We start from the raw sequence: 24193 nt of genomic DNA on the forward strand, positions 1-24193 counted from the left end.
CGACAAATTTTGTCCGAGAGTGTTCTCTCTGGTCCCTTAAACGTTCGTCATGAAACTTTTCTTATTTTAATGATTAGTATCTGTAGTTCTGCAACTCGTATTTAAAATTTTCATATAATCGATTATTGCCATGGAAACCAGGTGAAAGTTAAAATTCTTTAATTTCGATTTTCTCAATAACTCCTCAGGCAATCGTTTTGAAACTTTCAATGTTTATTCCTTGCAATGTGTCAAAGTGATTTCTACTTTCAAAATAATTGTAATGAGTCGCTCACGGTTGCCATAGAAACGAAACAGAAAAAAAGATTCAGATGTACACATGTGTTCTCCAAGGTCTAGGTCAAAGGGTCAAAGTTCGTCGTATCCAATAAAAGTTCTTTTCACAAGGATTACATATTTGAAATACGAAAGCCCTAGTACTTACCGTTCAAACGTTATGGCTATTTACTATGTTCAAGACGCCCCCCCCTCTTTTTATGAAGCACACAGCCAAGTAGAATACACAGATATAACATATACAACTTACAAGTAACTTTTTAAAATCTTCATTCATGAAATTCAGTTCCCGTCATGTGATATTTTGCCATCATTCATTCTCCTTCTGTTTTGTCTCTTGAATTTATAAATACAGTACCGACCAGACCCAACCTGACACCAAAGCAGTCCCAGAAAGCAGTCCCCGGGACTGCTCTGGGACTGCTCTCTCAAAAAGTGGGACAGCTCTGGGACTGCTGTGGGACTGCTCTGGGACCGCTGTGGGACTGCCCTGGGACTGCTCTGGGACTGCTCTAAAAGCAGTCCCAGCGGTCCCAGCAGTCCCAACGGTCCCAGCAGATGCTGGGACTGCTTTCTGGGACTGCTTTGTTCAGCCGTGCGTGAATGAAATCACGTGGTACAAGAAAGCTCCGCCCCCTTGTTAATTCAGAATATACACGAACCGCCTCATTAGTTTGTTTCACCGCTTTCAGTCGAGAACTAGGAAAATTAATAACAACACATGTCATGGATAGAAATACGATCACGCGAATATCTCCCTACATTCGGCGCCGAATAATTTCGTTAAAAGACAATGGTATGAACAATGTGCAAATTCGAGAAGCCATCAACAGAGAAAATAATGTTCTGGTGTCCAGGCAAGGAATTTCTGAGTTTTTGAAGAGGTACAGGGCGTCTGGCAGCGTTGTTGATCGGACTGAACGAAACCGAAGAGATCCACGTACCAAATTGACAGATGAACATTTGAATTATATAGACAATGCCGTTTCAGAAGACCGAGAACGATCGGCGGCAGAACTGTCGAGATTGATCAGGGATAGATTTGGTGTGACTGTGAGTGACAGTTCGATCAAAAGGGCACGACAGAAATTGGGGTGGAAACGAAAAAGCGTGAAATATTGTCAACAAGTGCGCATTGTGAATCGGCCAAAGAGACTTGAATTTGTCATAATTTGTGCGCACAACAATGAACATTTTCATGATGTTATTTTCACAGACGAGACCACTGTGAAAATCCAGAACTCTACAAACTTCACGTTTTGGAAAGACGGAGAGGAAATTACGCCGCGGCCAAAGCCAAAACATCCTTACCAGGTATGGAAATTTTATAAAATGTAATTTAATATAACATTTCAAAGGGGAACTAAAAGTTCAAGAAAATTTATCAATAAAATGTTATTAAATTTAAGCACCGTATTAATTATTTGGGGATTTTATTTTGTTTAAAAAAATTATCCGTAAACTACAGAACTTCCTAGGTTTTCGAATTTAACGTTTCAAAAGTATTTCCGGTAACGGATTCCTGTTAAGACGCAACAAGGCACATGCTGATACTTAACGGTATTGCGTTTGTTTTTTAATACAGATAACGCTTATAAAATAAGATTAACGCTAGTGAAGTAGAAAAGGTCCGCGTGTATGTGTTTTTGTCTGTTTAGTATATCACCCGTATTGTTTTTTTTTTCTAATTACAAGGGGGGAAGTGAAGAAATTTTTCCCCCGGTATCTTCAAATGTAATCGATCTTTTTCACGGTATTATTTACCCATATGCACATCAAATTATTCGTTATGTACTTCTGCTAATTCAACATGACCTAAGGAATTACATGTATACTCCAACTCATTTTAATTTGTATTGACGTGCTAATCTAAGATTTATAAGGCTAGTGAACACTTGCTCTGGTATTTAATGTATACATGTACTGTATGTTTAGCACTTAACATGAACTTCAGTATCTTTGCTGGTCTTGTCTTAATAAATTTAAGAAACAGATTGACTTTTCCATTAGAACATGCTAAACATGATCAATATTACATAAGTACGAAAATTTGTTGAAGGCACAATTATATCACAACACCTAAAACACTTGTAATATTCTGTTTTAGGTACATGTCTGGGCCGGCATTTCACGGAGAGGACCAACTGGGATTCACATCTTTACTGGCATCATGGACAGCACATACTACCAATCCATCCTCCAGTCAACACTCCTCCCCTTCGTCCATGATGTCTATCCCGATGGCCACCGATTAATGCAAGACAACGACCCAAAACACGTTAGTCGTTCGACAAGACAATGGATGGAGGACAATGGTGTTAACCACTGGGTTACCCCTCCTGAATCTCCGGACATGAATCCGATTGAAAACATGTGGGCTGCTCTCAAATTCCATATTCGAAGAAGAGTGAAACCAAGAAGTCAAGAAGATCTTATCAATGGAATCCTTGAGTTCTGGAACTCTGTGACTGTGGACATGTGTAATGCCTATATAAACCACCTCTACAAGGTGATTCCTAAGGTGATTGAATGTGACGGAAATGCAAGTGGACACTAATGACATATAACTGCATTTGTGGAGAAAAACTGTGATTCGCAGGTCTTCTGTTTGAAGTGTGCCAAGAGTGACATGTGTAAATACTTGCTACACTTTGCTATTGTTTTCTCTTTTGATGACCTACCCACTAAAGGATGTTTATGTGAACTTTTAAAGACTTTTAAAAAAAGTTTCATCCCTATTGCAGTGTATTGATAACATCGTGTCCATTTTGATCAATCTTGTCTTTCAAAACAAAGACAGAAAATTATATCACTCCTCTTTAAACACATGTTAAAATTGTTTCTTTATAATTATATTTGTCATATGTGAATTGATAAAAAACAGTATGAAACTTATTTGACTGCATTTACATTTCATTTGAAAATGGTTCAGTATTAAACAATTAAAATTTGACATTGTGTATTGTTTGATTTAAAATGGATATGTACATGTACATAGATCCAAAATGGAGAAACATCCTTTTTATTGTGAATTATATGAATATTGGTACCAAACTATTTTCTTGTGCATACAATATCAATAAAATTCTTTCACATGTGGATGTTGTACTTACATATTTGAGAGAACAAGTTGGATTTTAAAACTCATACTATGCATGATGTAGTGCACGAGGCAGAAAATAAGAAGGCTGGTCAATAAAAAGAACATACAGCATGAAGCATCATTTAAAACTGTCATGATTTAGGACTGACTAATGTAAAGTGGAGATTTTTTTAATGGAAAGTGGTGTTTGGGGATGTGCTAGTTGCAAATTTGGTTAATGTAAAATATTTATAATTATTTTAAGAAGTTTGATAAGCCCATGGGATGGGGGTGTACTTAGTTTACTTAAATAGTACTGTCATATGATGCTTCACGTTGTATTTTTTTTTTATTAATCAACGTTCCTACTTAAGATCTTAATAGAACGCTTATATTCCAATGGAGAACTTTCAAGGTTCTAGGTTATATTCAATAATAAATATAGAAATTTTATTATTTAATTTAAAACAAAGCCAATGGAATTATGATATGAATGAAATTTTAGAAATCACTTTAAATTTAGAGCACCTTTAGAAAATGATTGTTTGACTGAATCAAAACTTTTAAATTAATAATAAAGAAAACTATTTAGTAATATTTTTTTCCATTGCAATTTCATGCTTTACAATCCTGACATTCAGACAGAAATAAAACATTCCAAATCTCTGAGATGTCATATAATTCAACTGGAAACAAGTTCTTGAATCTAGTGTTCATTTGACCAGAAATGCAAAAGTAAGATGTATGTTGTCCGTCAGTCTGTAAACAAAATGCTACCCTGAGTTTAACTTGGCACACAATTAGATTACTCAAAGATACATAATTTGGTGTATCTGTTTCAATTCTACATTTGAGTATTGCCATGGCAACTAAAAATACATAAATCTGTGAAATAGTTTCTAGATGCTAATATTTCAATGGATTGGCCTGATCTAGAATAACTTTGCATACATGTAGAGTATACCAAGATACTTAGGTCAAGGCCACGCTTAAATTCTTTGTTTGCAGTTGCCGGCGTACAATTTCTAGATTGGGTAGATTGGTAGGCTCTTTATTATTTTAAAATGTTTTTAAATTTTTGTAAGATAACAAATATTTGTGACGTTTTCAGTGGCAAACTTAACAGGAATAAACTCCACTCTAGTTTTCAAGTTAAATGATTGGTAAAAACAAAAGTCAAAAATTGAAAAGGAAACATATTCAATATCCTTAAAAGTTGAAGAAAAATAAATTATTACAAAATTGCTAAAAAAAGTGTGGATTGGGTGCTTTTTTAGTGGGCCGGTAGGCAACTGCCAACAAACAAATTTTTATTTTAGACCCTATCTATTGTTCTTTATTGTATTGAGCAGTCTTGCCAAGTGACTGAGAATTAAATTTTGGTGAAATTCATTCAAAAGGCTACATGTATACTCTTCCAACGATTCCAATCTGAGTGCAATAAGACTAAATTAAGACCACTGAGTAATTTTATTAATAGTATTGCGGTTGCACTGAAAATTTCAAGTGCATTTCCTCTGAACACTTTCTTTCCATAGTAATTAAATAGTAAATCAAGCCAACTTTAGACAAATGTTTTTTGCCCTTGCCCAAAATCGTCTGAAAATATTGGGTCAATAAGTACATATAGGAGAGTTTCTTTTTCACAAAAAAAAAATGTCCAAAGTAAAATTGATATTTTTTCCTTACATTGTATCTTCCTGATTACATTATAATTGATTACTTTTTGGGAGTTTAAAATCTTTTGAGTCAAGCCAATATTATCCAGATAGCCAGGAGAGGGCAACCAAACAATTTTTTAAAGTTGGCCTCAATTATTTTCTTTTAGGACACATTCTTCTCTATTTTACTGATACAACTTAGAGAGAAAGGCATTTTTTTCGTTAATATTTTTATTGAAAAAATAGTTATTCAACACAACTACAAACACATAACAATATATAACATCAAAAAAATATATTAATTTTTTTCTTTTGTATTTGAGGCATTTTTGTTACAGAGATTATAAAGCTACAAAGCTACACAGATTTTGGAACTTGTCAACAATACATTCTTAAAATAAGTACATGTATTTGAGTGTACACATTAGCCTTTATGCTCAATGCTGATTCTTTTTTGTCTGTTAAGTATTCCCTGAGATTTCATGCATAGTTTGCAAGATACAGGTACATGCATATTTTATTGCTACTTTGCAGGCACTATTCTGTTTTTAAAAAAAAGGGAAAGCAATATTCATGATTCAAATGAATACAATCATTTAAATTAATCGCATCTTGATATAGTCATTTAAACATGTTAAATTGTTGACATGAATTTTTTCTTGAATAGTCATTGATGCATAACATTTCATTGAATTGGAATCACACGTCCTAAAGTATGGCATCCAAGTTGAAGTTAGCTGCAATATGCTTATGGAACTTCCAATTTGCTTTATCCAGTGCTCGGACTACTGTCTTTTTGATTTTTTCTTCCTCAGCTGGTGTGCTTGGGAAATGGCGCATGCAGATTTCCTTAATGTCTTTGATTTTTTCAGGATTCACACGTCCTTTCTCTGAACGGCCACTGCAGTATAACTTCCCGCTGATGTTTTTCTTGTAGACATCTTGCACAGTGCACATTCCACGGAAGAGAGCTGCGGCGAACTGTAAGCGATTTTCATTGTGAATGCCTTTAGCATCTTGCACAATACTGAGGAATGTGGGGTGGTCCTTGTGATATGGGGGCAATACAGTTCCTTGTGCTTCTGCATGCTTCACTTTACAGGACATAATGGACTTGACAGACATGTCCCAAAACTCCTGTTTAGAAATGGTCACTTTGGTTGTCTCAGATGAGGAGCTCAAGTCACTCTGTTCAAATTCACTTGAATCTTGTTGCTCTTGTTCAGGCAAATCTGCATTCTCAACAATCTCACAATTCTCCATTGATCTCAACTCCAGGAAGTCCACTGTACTTAATGGTATCCTTTCTTTGTGAACTGCAGGTGTATCTTGCTGATAATGGGTAGATGAACCAAATGTTCCTTCTTTCCCTGAGCTGGCAGCTAAGGCCTCAACACTTGCAAAAATGGATTTGGCAATACTTCTTGCTGCGGTTGAGGAATCTGTACTTGTCTTCTTTGATGTTGCAGCATCATCACTCTTCGCAAGGATTTCAATGTTTGCAAATATAGAAGGAGTTTGGGATGAGACATTAGGACGCTGAGTTGAGGATTTAGTAGCTGGTGCCGAAGTAGATGTAGCCATAACGGCCATCTCTGTAGCTGGTGCTGGGGGAGTAGATGTAGCTATAACGGCCATCTCTGTAGCTGGTGCCCGGGGAGTAGATGTAGCTATAAAGGCCATCTCTGTAGCTTGTGCCGGGGGAGTAGATGTAGCTATAACGGCCATCTCTGTAGCTAGTGCCGGGGGAGTAGATGTAGCTATAACGGCCATCTCTGTAGCTGGTGCTGGGGGAGTAGATGTAGCTATAACGGCCATCTCTGTAGCTGGTGCTGGGGGAGTAGATGTAGCTATAACGGCCATCTCTGTAGCTGGTGCTGGGGGAGTAGATGTAGCTATAACGGCCATCTCTGTAGCTGGTGCTGGGGGAGTAGATGTAGCTATAACGGCCATCTCTGTAGCTGGTGCCGGGGGAGTAGATGTAGCTATAACGGCCATCTCTGTAGCTGGTGCCAGGAAAGTAGATGTAGCTATAACTGCCATCTCTGTAGCTGGTGATGTTAGAGTGGATGTTGCTTTATCTGCCTTTTTTGTCGCTGGTGATGGTGAAGTTGATGTAGCTTTATCTGCCTTTTTCTTCACTGGTGATGTTGGAGTGGATGTAGCTTTATCTGCAATCTTTGTCACTGGTGCTGTGGGAGATGGGGTTGTCTGTCTTAGTTGGCTTTTGATTTCTGCTAATCTCTCTTCAATCTTTTTTAGGGTCCTTTCTGCTACACTATCTGCAATCCTCCTTAAGGTCCTCTCTGCTAAACTCTCTTCAATCTTTCTTAAGGTCTTTCCGGTTTCCTCGACTGTCTGCATCATCTGGTATTGTTTATCAACAAAAGAATCCTGAAGTTCTGGGAGTTCAGACAGGTTGAGCTCTGGAAGAGAGGTGCTCAAGGAATCTGGGTCTGGAGTAGAAACTGCTAATGGCTGCTTCTTGGGTGTCTCGGAAATTGTTGAGATTTTCTCTGGTGATGTGGTAGTTAATGCAGAGCTTCCCTCTGTCGCTGTGGTTGTTGATGGGTAGATGTTCTGTGACCTTGCTGTTGTTGATGGGGAAATTCCCTGAGATGCAGCAGTTGTTGATGGGGAGATTTCCTGTGCGGTTGAAGATGGGGAGATTTTCTGTGATATTGTGGTTGTTGATTCAGAGACTCCCTCTGGCACTATGGTTGTTGATGGGTAGATGTTCTGTGACCTTGCTGTTGTTGATGGGGAAATTCCCGGAGATGCTGTAGTTGTGAATGGGGATATTTCCTGTGCGGTTGCTGGTTGGGAGGTTCCCTGTGAAACTGTTGATGTTGATTGGGAGATTGCCTTTGGTTGTGCAGTTGATGGATGGACAACTCCCTCTGGTGTCACAGTTGGATGGATTCTGTCAGGTGCGACAGTTGTCGACACGGAGATTTCCTCTGCTGTCATGAACTGGGAGGTTACTTCTGGTGTTGTAATTATGTTTGGAGTTGTTGTCTCTGGTGCTGTTGATGGGGAAGTTTTCTTTGGTGTGTTGATGGTTTCGTGAGTTGGTGTAATATTTTCCTTTAGAGCATCCTCATTTCCTCCTTGACTTGTAGGTAGAAGGACAGCAACCATGCATGTCTTCTCTGTGGGTGAACTGTTGCCATGGGTAAGGAAATTGTTTATCTTATCCTGGATTTCCTGTGGAAAGTTATACCCTGGATAGATCAAACGCCCCCCGACTGTGTCATTCTGTCTGTTTGGATGTAGCACCTCCTTCAAGACCTTGGCCTTTGGTCTGCCTTTACCACTGTCTTCCTTGGCTTTTAGCTTCTCTTTTGGATGTGATTTCTTGTCTTGCAAAGAAAAAGTACAATTTATCTTTTGCATCAATTAAGAAGAAATCTTACTTTTTTTTAAAAAAAAAAATTTGAACATTTGTTAAGGAATAATCAGAGTCCAGTTTCAGAAGCACACTCATATTTGATTGATTGTTTTGAATTATCACCTCTTCAATCTTGAAAGAAGGGAGTAGAAGAGAGTAATTACTACCGGGACATTATATCACCCGGAAAGGAAGTTTTTACACACACACAAAATGTAATCAATTTATGACCCTGACCGTTGACCTGTTGACTGCAAAGTACATAGGGGTCATTCTTAGGCCATAGGGAGTTGCTGTAGAAATATCACTGTTATAACTAAAACAACTAAATAATTAAAAGACTTCTCTAAATATTGTGTGGAAATGAATGGATAATTTTTACCATTGTTTAAGAGTAAAATAAATTGACTTAAAATGTTGTTCATCAAAACATTTATGATTGTTTGATATGAGAAATCATTTTCCCACTTTCAATGTAGTTATCTCCTTTAGTTTTAAACATGTTCTGCTCATTATATTATTTTGAAACCTTTCTATAACATTTAAATAAATTTACGGAACCACTTTCTCAAAATTCACAGTTTAGAGAGCCTAAGGTGTACCTGTAACACCACATAAGTGGAAATTTAAGTGAAACACAAATTTAAGGAATTGTCCTTAAAATATGGTATTTTATAACTAGTGAGAAGTAATTTCAGTGATTTGAAAATGCTCACTAGAGAAGCTGTTACAGATTAAATAGAGTTCATTTTTAGCAATCTTTGATTTCAGCAATCGCAGAGCCCATTTTGAATACCAAACTTATATCCATGCTAAAAATTCTGCTTTTTATATATATATATATTTGATCATATTTATATGGAAGCATTCTCAGGTAATGCAGATTCAAGTTTGTTCAAATCATGAACCCCGGGGGTTGGGATGGGCCACAATGGCTGACCAAAGTTTAAGTATAGGGGTGGAAGTAACCCAGTAAGTACAATTTGCATGAAAGAATGTAGTACCTTCTGCTCCTTTTTTTTCTTCTTAGGGGGAGTGCAAGTAGCTTCTTCTTCCCTCTCATCCATAGCTTGTTCAAATTTCTTAATGGCATCCTCCAGCTCTTGTCTGCAGTCTAAAATATGTGAATATTGTAATATAATAAAAATCAATATTTTAATGTGAATTGGTCCCCTAAGTAATTTTGTGCTTAAGGTATTCAATGTATAACGAAGGGATTTTGACCAATTTTAAATAATTTTAAACTAGTTAAAAGCACACAGCTAGAAAACAATAAAAGTGAAATAAACCAAATTCACAAGACTTATAACATGTAAGGAGACGGTCATTTTGCACATTTACAGTTTTTGAAGAGTTATCTGCCCTTGATGAAAAGAAGAAAATTTTTGATTTCACAAAATTTCTGCGGTAAATAATTTTTCTTATTTTATATTTTAATAAAGAGGGAGTTTATGCATATTTTCACCAAGAGATTTCTTTGAAATTCAAATTACTTTTTACAATATCTTATAAAAACATGCACTGCCCATAGACATCAATGTAAAATTTAAAGTGATATTAATTGGACAATAATCAAAATTTTGTAAATTCCTTTGGTGGAGCATTTTCATTTGATAATATCTTCAAATTGCTACCATGATTAAAAATATTGGACTGTTCATTTATTAGGTACAAAATATGGTCGTTATACATTGAATACCTTAATTCACAGAAGTCGTGTATGTGTACAAGAGAGGGTGTAACGATGCGTATGTATGTTTTTTTTTATGTGTGCGCATATTTTTTTTACACCTTGTCATTTGTTCACATGTTACTTAGTACATAAAATTTCTTTCATGCACTCTTATGGTGGGCAAAAAAAATTCCAGAATCTATAACTGTATTTTAGATTCTGTCATCAATAAATGTTTGACAAACATCAAGATGATGAAGATCATTGATCTAGTTATAAATCACAGATATAGCTGTGAAGTTAACAAGTTTTAAAGAAGATTGTCATGATTGCATTGATCAAATAAATACATTGTAGGTACTGTATTAACATAACATATTCATTTAAAAAATACATGTAGTTCTACAGTTGTATGAACAAAATATTGTATAATTATGCCTCTTGAAGAGAATTCTTAAGAAAACCACTAAAGAGAAAGTGCATTGCTGCCTCATACAGACTGACCCATCAAAGATTCATTTACAGTTCACAGGAAGAAAATTAACAATTAGTGTAGCTCTTCAAATGCCCAAGCTGAAGTCGAATAAAGAAACTAAAGGTCAATTTGGGAATTTAATTCAGAATATTTCCATGCCTAATTTTTTTGTCTGAGATAACTCTTTGAATGTTTAGCAGAGTTGATATCTTGGTTATATCCATCTGGTATCACTGTCCCTGATTAAATTTTTTTTTCTTGAACATGTTTAATTTTATTTTGAAATAGTCATAACACTGTAGTATTTCTATGCAAATCATGAGTGTCATTAAGACTCATTTCTTTCATGCTCAAGTCAGATGTAAGTTAATAAATATCTATAAAATAAACCTGACCATCGCAGGACATTTAACAATTTACAATCAATCAAAATACTCAGGAGTACAGAGAGCCGGGCTCAGCTACAGAGAAGAATTTTGTACATATATCATACATTCATATTGTATTTCCTAGTAATTGATTAAAAAAAAAATAAATTTCAGACACGGGAATAATATCCTCCCCGTCAATGGAAACACAACACCCTATTTTTAGGGTGTAAATTATATACAGGTTATGACTATGTACCAAAAAAATTCGGACATCTTTTACTTTTCCAAATCAGTTATTTAACGGTTGAATTAATCTCTTTCCATCACCGGAAGTTGCTTTTTAGCCATCTTAACAGAATTCAAAATTTTGTATTTTTAATAAAATTTTAACAATATTTGGGGTTTTTAAAGTTTTGAAGCTGTTAACAATAAGCATTGTACCAAAAGTCCGGGATAAAATCCTTCTTTCTTTACTGGATGTGAGGTTTATATTTCCTCAAAATGACTGAAAGCAAGAAGGGGGGATGATTTAAGAGTTATGTGTTACCTTCTAAAGGTTAATGATAACGTTAAAAATGAATATGTATATTTTAAAAGTAAATTTACAAAACATGAATGCTCCCTTTAAACATTGCATGTTTTTTTAAATCTTGGAAAGAAGAAAATACCAGGTAAATTTTAAAACATCCCCCCTTCCGACCATTTCAGTAAAACGTGCTAGTCAGCCATATGTAACAAATGCAGCCAGATATCTACCATGCATTAGGTTTATAGACATCTTAATCTGAGCGAAATTAATATTCTTGGGCATTTTAAAATGCATGTTTTTCCAGACACTGCGGTCGAATTTTCTCTAACTTGGCGTAGTGTAGCAACTTTTGGACTTCTGGTCAAGAAACTTTTATTTATGCTATTGAAACACATGAGTCTGATGAGTAGTTGTATAGCATACATTTGCATCTGCACTCTTTTTTTCTTTATTTTGAGAATTTTTAGCATTAGCAATGAAAATCAACAATTTTAAGGAAATACAAGCATCATATCCGGTAAAGAAAGAAGGATTTTCCCCAAGCATTTTAGTACTATACTTATGATTAACAGCTACATAACCTCAAAAATCCAAAATATTGTCAAAATTTTATAAAAAATGCAAAATTTTGATTTCTGATAAGAGGGCTAGAACGCAACTTCCGGTAGTGGAAGGAAATTCATTCAACCGTAAAATAATTGATTTTGCAAAGTAAAAGTTGTCCTTGAATTTTGGTATGTACATAGTTATAACCCGAATACAATTTTCAGCCTAAAATAAGGGTGTTGCGTTTCCATTGACGGGGAGTATATGTAACACATAAACCTGATTGATATTAAATAAGTTCATCAAACATACTATATTTTTACAGCCTTGCACAAGATAACATTCTGTAAGCCTGTATAAAATTTTGTATTTCCCAGTATTTTCCAGTTAAGGGAAAATTGATACAAAATGTACCAGTAGTACAGTATTTTCCAGGAAGGGAAATACCAGTATTCACTAACTCTACTTCTCTGCTCTGTTATTTTTCTATTAACACTGATCTTAAATAAGACAAGAAAAAAAAAACCTGATAAGGCAATTATGTGAGCTGGAAGTTGCAAATCTTTGCTCCAATTGATGGTCACCACTGAATTAACCTCAAAAGGAGGGTTGCTCTGAAATCTAGAGGTAGGTATAACTCCAGTTGCATCTTCCTCGGGATAGAACACTGCAGCCAATGTTGGTAGTTTGGCTAAAAAAATAAAATATAAACATGTCATATTTATGTATGCCAGCTATTATAAGCATTTGCTTATCTTGTTAAAGGAACCGTAAAATATATGCATTTTACTCAGATTTTCTAAAGTTTATAGATTTCTTTTTGTCAGATACATGTAAAGAAACATGAATATATACATTTTTTTAAAACGTTTAGAAACTGCATGGTTTAGAAATCGGAATGTTATTAAAGAACAAAGTCCACTTTTGCCTTATTTGGCCCTGTGAATTTTTGAAAAATTGAAACTAAAATCTCAGTTAGATCTTTGGTGACTGCGATCCTATAAAAAATGATGTAATTTTCTCGCTAGTCAATGCATTATAACGTCACGCTGAAAAAAAGACTACAAAAACGGCCAATTTTTCATAGTTATTTTTCGATATTTGATATACGCAGGTACGATAAGGCTTCCCAGAGAATATTGCAGTGTACTCTGTGCATGAACTTCTCTGAACTACAAATGTATGACGTCATAATTGAAAATGACGTCAAGTCACTGCATACTTGAGCTGTAATGATGGGGAGAATGTCATAAACTTTACACCTTTATTTCCATCTGCATATAAAGTTGCATAATTCTAGCTTAACTGTAATATATCCGAATAATATAGATAACCTTGCTTTGTTACTCGTGTTTAAAAGTCAGCGTGTTCAAACTCCGTACGAAAATATACGTTTGACATTTACTCTTCTTTATACCCGTGGACAAAGGCACAATTCAAAATATGTGTGTAAAAGAGCCTGGTGCAGGTTGTTTATGAAGATTTATTTAACATCTTTTATGGAATTATGTAAAAGAGTTTCCCCTCTAACTGAATCTTGCTTGGGAAATATGTATGGTGGCTTTGTTTTAAAACAGTTGACAATATTCGGTGGAAAATACCCTCAGATTTGTCGGTAAGTTGAAGTTAATCTGAAATAAATTGTTCCAAAGAAATAGTATAACTTTTCCCAAGCACATTTCGGTTTCACAAGAATGCAACAAATTTATTTATGTGACAAATAAAATATTAATTGTGTTAACAACTTGCGCCGAAGCGATTTATGTGAAACATTTCAAAAAAAAAAAGAAATGACCGTCACGTGATCAACAAGGTCATGTGACATCGTAACAAATATGTTTATATATAGCCTTGGGGATCCTCTGTCTGAATTTGGCGCACTGAAGTACATAACTTAAAAATAAAACTAAAAATAAACTTTGCAAAAGAGTGTTACGTTTTAAATGCATAACAAGCTCCGGGTAGCCTTAACAGTACTGCCTAGGGCACAACCTCTGTTCTTTAATATGCCACTAGTAAATGATAGAACTGTTTCTGAGAATTCATGGACACATTTCATTTTGTAGATCAGAGAGACTCATATTATTTTTTTTTTCACTGAAAGTACTCAATTATGCCTGTTTTCCTAAAAATTCAAGAACATTTCAGTTTCATAAAGCCAGTTCTCCAAGACCTGGACTTTGAGGAGAATTTTTTTAATAGGATATGAAAGCCCCAAGTCTCTATTTTATTTTAATGCTACAAATAGAAAATCAAGTGTTGGTCAATTAATTGGTATATCTACAAGGCAATTTTATGCATACAGTGAACCTACTTCTTTGGAATGTTCTTATACATAATACAAATATAAACAGATTTTTTAGGGGTTGAGGACTTTTATTTCCATTTGATGGCCAGATTCTATTGCAGCCTGATTAACTATCCTTTGATTTTTGTTACACAAACTAAATACTAGTGCATATAAATAGACCACTTTTAGATTTAGTTACATATTTATGAAGCTAAAAGCAGGTGACACAAGGATTCTTTGAAACACTAGCATTTATTTAATCCCTGCAAAAAACAATGTGATAATCCTGAATTTAAAAAAAATTGTCTAATTAATATATGGCACTATACAAACATATTATTAAAAAACAAAAAAAAAATTTAAAAAAAATTATTTGTTCATTTTCAAATTTCATCTGTATTTTATAAAATTCTGCTGAAATCTGAATGAGTTCTACATTATGAGACTGACAGAAGTTATTATGTCAAACCTGCAAAATTTGAACTTTCACAGTTTAAAAATATCACTGAGCAACCAAAGTTAGATCATATTAAGATAGGATTGAAATTGTTCAAATAAGGGAATTTTCAAAACAGGTGGAGCAGTGAGGATCAAAGAATCAGGGGCATTAAGACCCTAAATATGCCCCAATCATAATGGACAAAATATTATAAATATTAAAAGAATTATGATTGAATCACACCTTTTTAGACATATTTGGATGAAAAAACCACTATTAAGACATTTTGGGGTCAATACAAAAATAACACTATTTTCACTGATTTCTGGAAATTCTTAATAATATTTTTTCCCTGTAAATATGATTAAAGAAATAAAAGATGGATGTTTAATACAAATACAACAGAAATGATCTTAAACATGTGAATAGAAACTATTTTTTTAGCTAAAAGTGGTGAAATAACAGATTTGAATGTAACACAGTTGTTTTTGTCCCCAGTTTTCGCGAAAGCGGGGGTACATTAAATCTTATTCATCTGTCTGTCAGTCTGTAAGTCTGTCAGTCACAAAGACTTTAACCTTGCCCATAACTTTTGATTTAGTGGAGTTATGACTTTCATATTACACATGTGTATTCCTTATTACAAGACCTTTCTTTGGGTACCACCAAATTTGACCTTGACCTTTGAGTTTAACCCACTTTTACATAAAAATTCCAAACTTTACTTTGGCCATAACTTTTGAATAGTAGGTACAAGGACTTTCATATTTTACATATGTATTCTTTGTGGCAAGACCTTTCAATGGATACCAACAACCTTGACCATTTGACCTTGACCATGGAGTTCCACGTACTTATGAAAAAACTTTAACCTTGACCATTACTTTTGAACGGTGAAGACTACGGCTTTCGTACTTCACATATGTAATCCTTGTAAAAAGACCTTCCATTGGATACCAACAACTTTTACCCCTTGACCTTGGAGTTTTAACTACTGTTTAAACTTTAACCTTGGTCACAACTTTTAAACAGTAGATACTAGGAATTTATTTTTCACATATGTATTCTTTGAGTCAAGACCTTTCATTGGATACCAACAACCTTTACCTTTTGACCTTGACCTTTGAGATTTACATACTTATGAATAAACTTTAACCTTGACCATAGCTTTTGAAATGTGAGAGCTAGGGCTTTCTTCTTCACATATGTAATCCTTTGAGAAGACCTTTCATTGGATACTAACAACTTTCACCCTTTGACCTTGACATTGGAGTTTTCACTACTTTTAAAAAACTTTAACTTTGGTCGCAACTCTTGAACGGTAGATAATAAGACTTTCATATTTCACATATATATTCTTTGTGGCAGGAGCTTTAATTGGATATCAACAACTTTGACCTTGACCTTAAAGATTTACGTACTTATGAATAAACTTTAACCTTGACCATAACTTTTGAACGGTAATGGCTACGACTTTCATACTTCACATACGTAATCCTTGTGAGAAGACCTTTCATTGGATATCAACAACTTTGACCCTTTGATCTTGACCTTGGAGTTGACCTACTTTTAAAACCTTCACTTTGGCCATAAGTTTTTAACGGTCAGGATTAGGGTTTTCATCCTTCAAAAAAATCAATTTCAATGATAATTACTAAATAAATTACAAATGATATGGTGTTCATATTAGACACAATATGTCAGAAAAAATAACATCTCACTCACAAAGACACCGAAAGCGGGGCACCACAATTCTTTGAACTTGCTTGTATGTATTTAACATAAAAATACATTGAATGCACAAAGTGAACAAACAAGAAATGTATTCAACTAACATTTTTAATAACAATTCATTAAACTTGACAAAAATAACAATAAGGGATTTCAGTTTGCATAAACAAATTCCAGAACTACCATCACCCACCTATACTTTTACCAAAAAGATCATAGAAGTTTAACATCACACCACTCATGCCTTATACACTACATTTACTCATAATAAGATAATGTTTATCATCCTCACAATGTCATAAAAATGAACTAAGTATCAAAGAATTAGTTATACTAGTACATGTTTGCCTGGAAAGGTTTTGTAATTACATTGTATTACAAAAAATAACAAGTACTTGTATATAGTCATGTTAATTATTAACAAAGTTCAATATGCAAATAAACACGCTGCGTAATAAACTATAATTGTTACTATTATCTGAGAAACATTTTGTGATGCATTATGTATTTTACATCAGTATATTAATTTTGATAACAATTATTCATGAAGAATAATCATATGATAATAACAAATCATTTCATTTGTCAATGTACATAATTAATCTTTCAATATTTACAACCAAACTTGTTAAACTCATGCAATGAATCTAATATGTTTTTGGATGTACAATGTACTATATTTTAATTTCTCGATTATATAACAGATGTTAAGAAATCACAATTTAAACACAAAAAAAATCATAGATACATAAAAATCCCTATTTACAATTAATAAATAACAATATATACACAGCCTTCCACAATATTGTTGAAAACAACAATGGGAACCTAATGCAGTGGATATCATAACCTGCAGATTGATTGATTGATTGTATATTGTTTAACATCCCTCTCGAGAATTTTCACAAATATAGGGACGCCTATTATCTGCAGAATGTTCACTCTCAATAATGTTCACTCTCAATAAACCAATGTTGCAAATCATGTCACTCTTCCGTTGCACCCATTTCACTTTCTGATGAGCCATCCATTACTGCAGGAAGCACAGCTGCATCAAGGTAGTCTGCCCAGTCTTGAGTAGGTCTTACTGCAAAGTTTGTGTGTCTTTCATAGCCAAGAAACCACAATATTGAGTTCACATGGGCACGGCACTGACAATACCAACAAGTAACAGCTCCAGTAACAGGATATTGTTTTGGACCATCTCCAGGCATCCTACAATTAAAATATGAATATCAAAATTAAATTACTATATATGTTATGTATGCACATTTTGTCTATAACTATGGAAGGAGGGGGGGGGGTTACTTGTACAGTGTATATAAATTTGCATAAGATTTTCTTTATATATGAAAAAAGGGAATCATTTATTAATATTACCAGGTATGATATATAATTATTTCATTCAAGAAATCAATTTAAATAGCAGTTTTATTGATTTACCTATTTGAGTTTAATGAATAAAATCAGAGGCAAAGACATTATTGTTTACTTTAAATTAAAACAAAAAAGATGAACCTTGTAATGACAAACATTTTTTTTTTCATTTAAATGGTGACTTAAATGAATTTGAAATATTCCTTGGTAATCTAATTATTTTTTTTAATGATTATACTTACAAAAGTTTAATATTACGTTAATAATATTTTAATTAATTGGTTAAAAAAAACAACAAAAAATACATTGTTCCCACAAGGAAAATAGAAAGAATTTTATTTATAATTCTTATTTATTCTGCAATTAAGAACATTAATTAGATTTAGTGATGTTAGCTTATTTTTAAGAAACTAATTTTTTTTTATTTCTTTAACGGTTTTACAACAACCAGAGACATATAAAACCATGGTTTTGTATTTACAATGGTTTTGTACATGTATGTCTCTGCAACAAAAAAAAAAAAAAACTCTTACAATTTTTTTTTCATTTTTGACTGTTATAGCACACCATACATTTAAACAAAGTACACAGGTACCAGGGTAAGGTCTCTTGAATACACAAACGCTAGACTCGGTTGTATTTGTACTCAGACAGAAAAATATGTAATAAACACCAACATAGAAATGTAGTTTATTTATATTTTCATGCCGTATATGATTTTCACAACTGATAAAACGCGGCTAATCATGCAGATCAACCGGCCGATCGAGGGTTCATGAATCATGAATATTCGGGCCTAAATCAAAGAGAATCGATAAATAAGTCAACTTTTTATAATTTAGTTTTTATTTGAAAGAAGATAGCATGTTGTGTTCCTGTTTAATATATTTTAAATACATATTTTCTATTTTCAACTGTTTGACATGCATTGATTACCGTCCCCACGAGTTCATGGAGTTCGCGGAGTCTGTCATGTCGAATCTTTTATCATTAATAAGTTTAGGAGGGGATTTAATTTTGAACAGTGCATGTAAGTAGTGGATGTAAAATTACAATTTCTCTGACTTTCAATTCATCCCTACCTGTTAAATGGTTAGAACTTCGATAAATCTACTGTCACATTTTCTGTTTCCTCCAACTTTGTTTACGTCTGAATATAAAAACCGAAACCGGAAGCGATCAAAATCGGCCTCAAAAAACATCGTTTTTTATATTTTTCAGGGTGGCCGCATGCGAACAACAGAATGATATTTTGGGATATAATTCATTATGTCATTTTAAACAATCTATCAAATTTTTACTCTGTTGTTTTCATGCGGCCATATCTAAATCTTCTTTGGAATGTGAGAATTTGATGAAAATTTCTCAATTCCGGAAAAATCACACAACTTCACATCGTGATAACTCAACTACGAATCAAATGTTGAAAATTTTATTGCTATTTACATCAAACTGGACATCTCGTTATATGAAAAATAAACCAACTTAACGATAGCACTTTAGAATATTGGGCAGCTCATATATGCTTACTGCCCCTGATTCTTTAGAAAAACAACCATTCCGAGATTGCAGTACGGTAAAAAAAGAATTCTTGACGACACTGCCGTATTTCTGTAAATAAATTGTATTTACAAGGACAGAGATTGAATGATTACAGCATATGAGACAGGCACTGTTAAATATTATTTTACATATGAAACCTGCATGAACATTTTGTGCACATTTTTATGACTGGTTAAAGCGACATACGAAACTTATTTAAGTTAAAACTTAAGGTGACTATAAGTCAAGAAAATTTACATGTGCTCATATTTAGGTAAAATAAAATTTGACGGCGGGTAAAATAAAATTAAAGTTTGTTTGGAATTGCCGCCCGTCTCAATGAAATACCCCCCACCCTTCCCTGTACTATTTTGGCAGCTAATAGGAAAAAATTATTTGCAAATCTAGAGAGGGGGGAGGGGGGCATACCTATACATTTTTTGCAAAATTGATAAATTTAATAACTATTTTAAATGAAAATATTTACATTTGCAAATGTTTTCCCTTATATTAAACTACTGAAAGGAATGTGTATCTTTAACTGTATAAATACAGGTACGGGGTCAATAGGTCATAGATGTGCATATGGATAATCGCTTGACGTAATTTCTCAATGACGTCATCAAGGGTCGAAGCGTGTTCAGTGGATTACATACTTGCCGTTGAGTTTGAAAAATAATGCAATTATTTTCACATGCTAAAAGTCACAATCAGGCAAAAATAAAGCATGAATAAGTCACAAATGTAAATATAAGTAATAAGGTATCATTTTAAAACATTTCTTGGGCTATAAATACGGTTTGGTACAAGATTAAATGGAATTTAATCTCGTGACCAACCCGTATTCATATCCCGATAGATGTTTAAAAGACTCTCAATTACATCTGTATTAAAGTTTTGTGATGGAGAATCTAGTACTATTTCACTAATTACACTTGTAACAAAAAAAAATTAGTTTCAAAATTGCAGGACCGTTCCATGTTTTACAACCTATTTTAGTCACACTTTTGGTACCTGGACATGGACATGTATGTCATGATTTTCTTTTTAGAACTAAGAAATTAGGTAATCTGAATTTGTTAGACATTTGATTGGAATATTCTATTGACTCTCATTTTTCTAACATGTTTAACTAACTGGCCATGTTACAGTACTATAGTCTATTTAAAGGGGAAGTTAAGAATGTGTCCCTTTTGAACTTACATCAAGAGGGGGATTCTCTTGAGCTTTTCTTTTTAAAAATACTAATATTACATGTAACTTTACTGCATATAGATTTGGAATGAAATTTAAATGAACTAAACATCAGTTGATTCTGTATTCTTAAATACCTGAAACAAATATTTGCACGTACATGTAGTAATACACTTGTTTTAATATTTTAGAAAAACATTGCAAATAGGTACAAAAATCTCCCTAACTAACTACAATAAAATGATGATATATTTACATCTGTGTTGTAAGGCTGCAATGATACGCACACCCCATGATACGATACATATCACAATATTCAGCTCACATTACAATATGTATCAGGATACATAACAATGATGACATATTGGGTTACAAATTCAGATGTTTGTCATTATATACTTTAAACTCAAAAGTTTTATCAAATGCTCATTACAATAACACTAGGAAAATGATATCATCCTTCGAACCAATCTAATAGATTGCCTTCGACCTGTTAAATATGAAACTGGAAACAAGTTTCTGCAGTTTCATGGATCCCATGTTTCATGCAGAAGCCATTTTGAAATTTGAAAGGACAACCAAAACGGACGATTCGGATAATTACGGACCAAATGAACCGAACAGTGATATATCAGTTTCATGTATCATGAACTGAATCGTGGAAAAATAAACCATGGTATACCGTTAAACGGTTTATTGTTGCACTCTTACTGTGTTGTGATCTTTTAATATCTAAATGCATAACTATTTTCCACACTAATTACATGTTATTGTACAACTTGAAGATGAATAAAAATGAAAGTGTGAAAACAGATACATTTTATTCAAAATTTTCTGTTACAGTATATATGTTGTTGATCCAGATTGAGAATGTACATGTACCATGTACATGTACAGATATATGATAAAATAAGAAAAATTAAACTAACATGTAGTTGAATTCAATAAGAATTTTTTAATGAAATTCAGGGATGTGCAATTAGCATCGCCCGACGCCCAGGGCTACCACATTTTGGGGTTGGGCTATTGATTTTCTGCATGGAGGTAGCCCGTCGGGCTAGTAAAAATTATAACTACACATGCATTACATGAAAAGCACAACCTGTATTTTCACTCTTTTTTGCTATTAAATTCCCAACCAGTGAATTTTTTTCTGACAACATGATCATATACTCTCAATAAATCTCCAGAATCTTATCTGTTTTATCTGTTTTGCAGCACTACCTTACCTATTTACTTCCAAAAAAGATTTTTTTCTAATCTGAAATTTCTTTATTCTTTCTTTTATGGTTAATACATGCAGATATCTCATTAAATTATATACGGTCACTCAATCAAATGAACATGCTGAAAGATAAGTTTTTATGACTCACATAGAATATATTTATAGTGTATTTAATGATTGAAGATGAAAACAAAATGATTTAAATTTCATTCTAAAGGAGCTAGTGCAATGTTCAGAAAAGGGGAAGATAATTTATTTAAATTCATTTTAATCTTTTTTCATTATAATATATACATGATTTAATTTTATGGTGAGAATTAAACTTTAATTTTAGAAAGAATGACCTCAGTACCCTGGCTTTTTCAACAATTAATTTCTTTTCAACAAATAGTTTTTTATTTTAATTTTCATTTTTTTAATACCTATATTTGGGCTAGTAACTTTTCACTTGGGGCTAGTAACTTCATAGCTGCCACTAGCCCATGGGCTAGTAATTGATTTTTCTAATTGCACACCCCTGAAATTTTACAATTTAAAAAAGCCATTTGTTGCTTTCTTAATTGGACTTCGAGGTCATGAATTTTTTGAAAGAAAAAAAGGAAGCATGCAATTTAGGGGATAGTGACAGGAGTTAAAATACTATACAAAAGAATAACAATAGAAATTTCTATGAAATTTATTTATATCTGATGACTCTCCCCCACCCCACTCCCCACCCCCAAAAGAGGGGTTACAGATCTATATGTACTGTACAATTGTAATGTTCATGAATCGTAGTAAATACAAAGCAGTTCAGGAATTTTGATACCACGCATTTGAGTAGCTTATATATAAATAAAACAAGGACCAAAACATTCGGAAATTAGAACATTTTCACAGTATAATATTAAAGCAAGACCAAACTCATGGAAGTCATGCATGTATCGTGTGTAGTATGATGGTAAAATTACTAAGAAGGAGGAAATTCTGTTAAGGTATATTGCGTGTATTTGTGAGGAAATTCTTGAATCGCAATCCTTCACCCATATTACTGACTTAAACTTAAAATAACTTACATATTTTTAAAATATCAAAGTCACTGATCCCAGTCAATTCAAGCTAAGCACGTGCAAGGAACAATCGAGGGTTTTTCCAATTTTTGTCAGAGAATTAGTATTCTCGATCCCGATGTGTATTGTACATGCTGGTGTATATGGAGTCGTATATGTGTTTATCTATGCAAAAACAACTTGAATTAATAGTATTATAAATTAATATTGCAACATTTGTCCAAAATATATTTAATTTTCGCGATATTCTGACAAGAAAGCAACAATCATGATTCAATGTATTGAAGTTTATTCCGTTATGAAAACCCGATCTTGATTACATGTACTTTGTTTCAGACTTATTAATTTCAACTACATCTTGTATATAAAAAAATGATTAATTGCAGTACATAAACTTTAATATTTTTCACATTAATTAACATTGAAAATTTTAAAGTTAAATCAGATCGAGAACGGGAACAAACTATAATAAACCGTAATCTTAAAACTTCTTAAATAGGAACACATACATATTTTGTTTAAAATATATGTTTATCAATGTTAAGGTAATGTAGAAAAAAAATACAAAAGGTAGTTGAAATATACCAAATTATAAAAATTTTACTAGCGTACTGTACTTTATAAAGTTCTGAATCGTACTAAGCGCTTGCGTACTGTTTAGTTGTACTTTTTGGGGGGACGTTTTTTTTTTTTTTTTCGTCTTCTTTTTGTGATGATTTTAGCCTTATACACTGTACATGTATAACGAAAGGGGGGAATGGGTTAATTTCTAAAGACTTTAATCTGTTGAATACACGCTAGTTTTCATAAAATATATATTTCTGAGCAATAGAAACTTTTGTAAATATGTTGTTGAGACGTCAAGAATTACATTAGCAGAATTCAAGTACATGTACTGTACGACTAGCAAGATTATTCATTGTGCATATATTTTAAGAAAAACCTTTACGTTTTATGCTAAAATATTTCATACTGTAGTTTTTCATATATTTTAAACAAGTACACTTTAATTACTACATGGATCAGCGAAGGTGAACAATTTACATTTACGTGTACTCTCAAAATAGGCTCAATTTCCGATAAATTATGACAATATATACATGTTCATCATTAATTTATCTACAAGTAACATTCTACATGTACATGCATGTTTCTAAATTAATATACTAGTATCTCTTAATTTTTAGAATAAATTAAAAAAAAATACTAACCTGTCAGCGCCCGCTTCGGTCTTTGCGACATCTTCGATGTTGGATTTTCTTTTCCCGAATGATCTGTTGTTACTTACTAGACATAATTACAAATTAATTAATTTATTTTAATTGGTCAATTGCTTTTTTAAA

General features: G+C 33.2%; 1 protein-coding gene across 1 annotated transcript; it reads right to left on the reverse strand.

The window, feature by feature from the left end:
- Positions 1–5727: 5727 nt before the first annotated feature.
- On the reverse strand, positions 5728–16705 carry LOC134260824 (mucin-2-like). The gene is made up of 4 exons (XM_062743360.1): positions 16657–16705; positions 12530–12694; positions 9415–9524; positions 5728–8376 (listed from the first exon to the last, which is right to left on the reverse strand). The coding sequence occupies exons 1-4, from the start codon at positions 16703–16705 to the stop codon at positions 5728–5730; spliced, it is 2973 nt and encodes a 990-aa protein (XP_062599344.1).
- Positions 16706–24193: the final 7488 nt, after the last annotated feature.

The sequence above is a fragment of the Saccostrea cucullata genome, unplaced genomic scaffold, assembly GCF_032062105.1.
Source record: "Saccostrea cucullata isolate Sc308-1 unplaced genomic scaffold, CSIRO_AGI_Scuc_v1 ctg1152, whole genome shotgun sequence".
In the NCBI taxonomy this organism is placed as follows: Eukaryota; Metazoa; Mollusca; class Bivalvia; order Ostreida; family Ostreidae; genus Saccostrea; species Saccostrea cuccullata.

Excerpts from the sequence above, each read along its gene's own strand:
- LOC134260824 (XM_062743360.1), bottom strand. The coding sequence starts at position 16,705 with ATGAGTGGTGTGATGTTAAACTTCTATGATCTTTTTGGTAAAAGTATA. Across the intron at positions 12,695-16,656 it reads TCTTTTTGGTAAAAGTATAG|CCAAACTACCAACATTGGCT; the intron begins GTGGGTGATGGT and ends TTATTTTTTTAG. Across the intron at positions 9,525-12,529 it reads TCACATAATTGCCTTATCAG|ACTGCAGACAAGAGCTGGAG; the intron begins GTTTTTTTTTTC and ends CACATATTTTAG.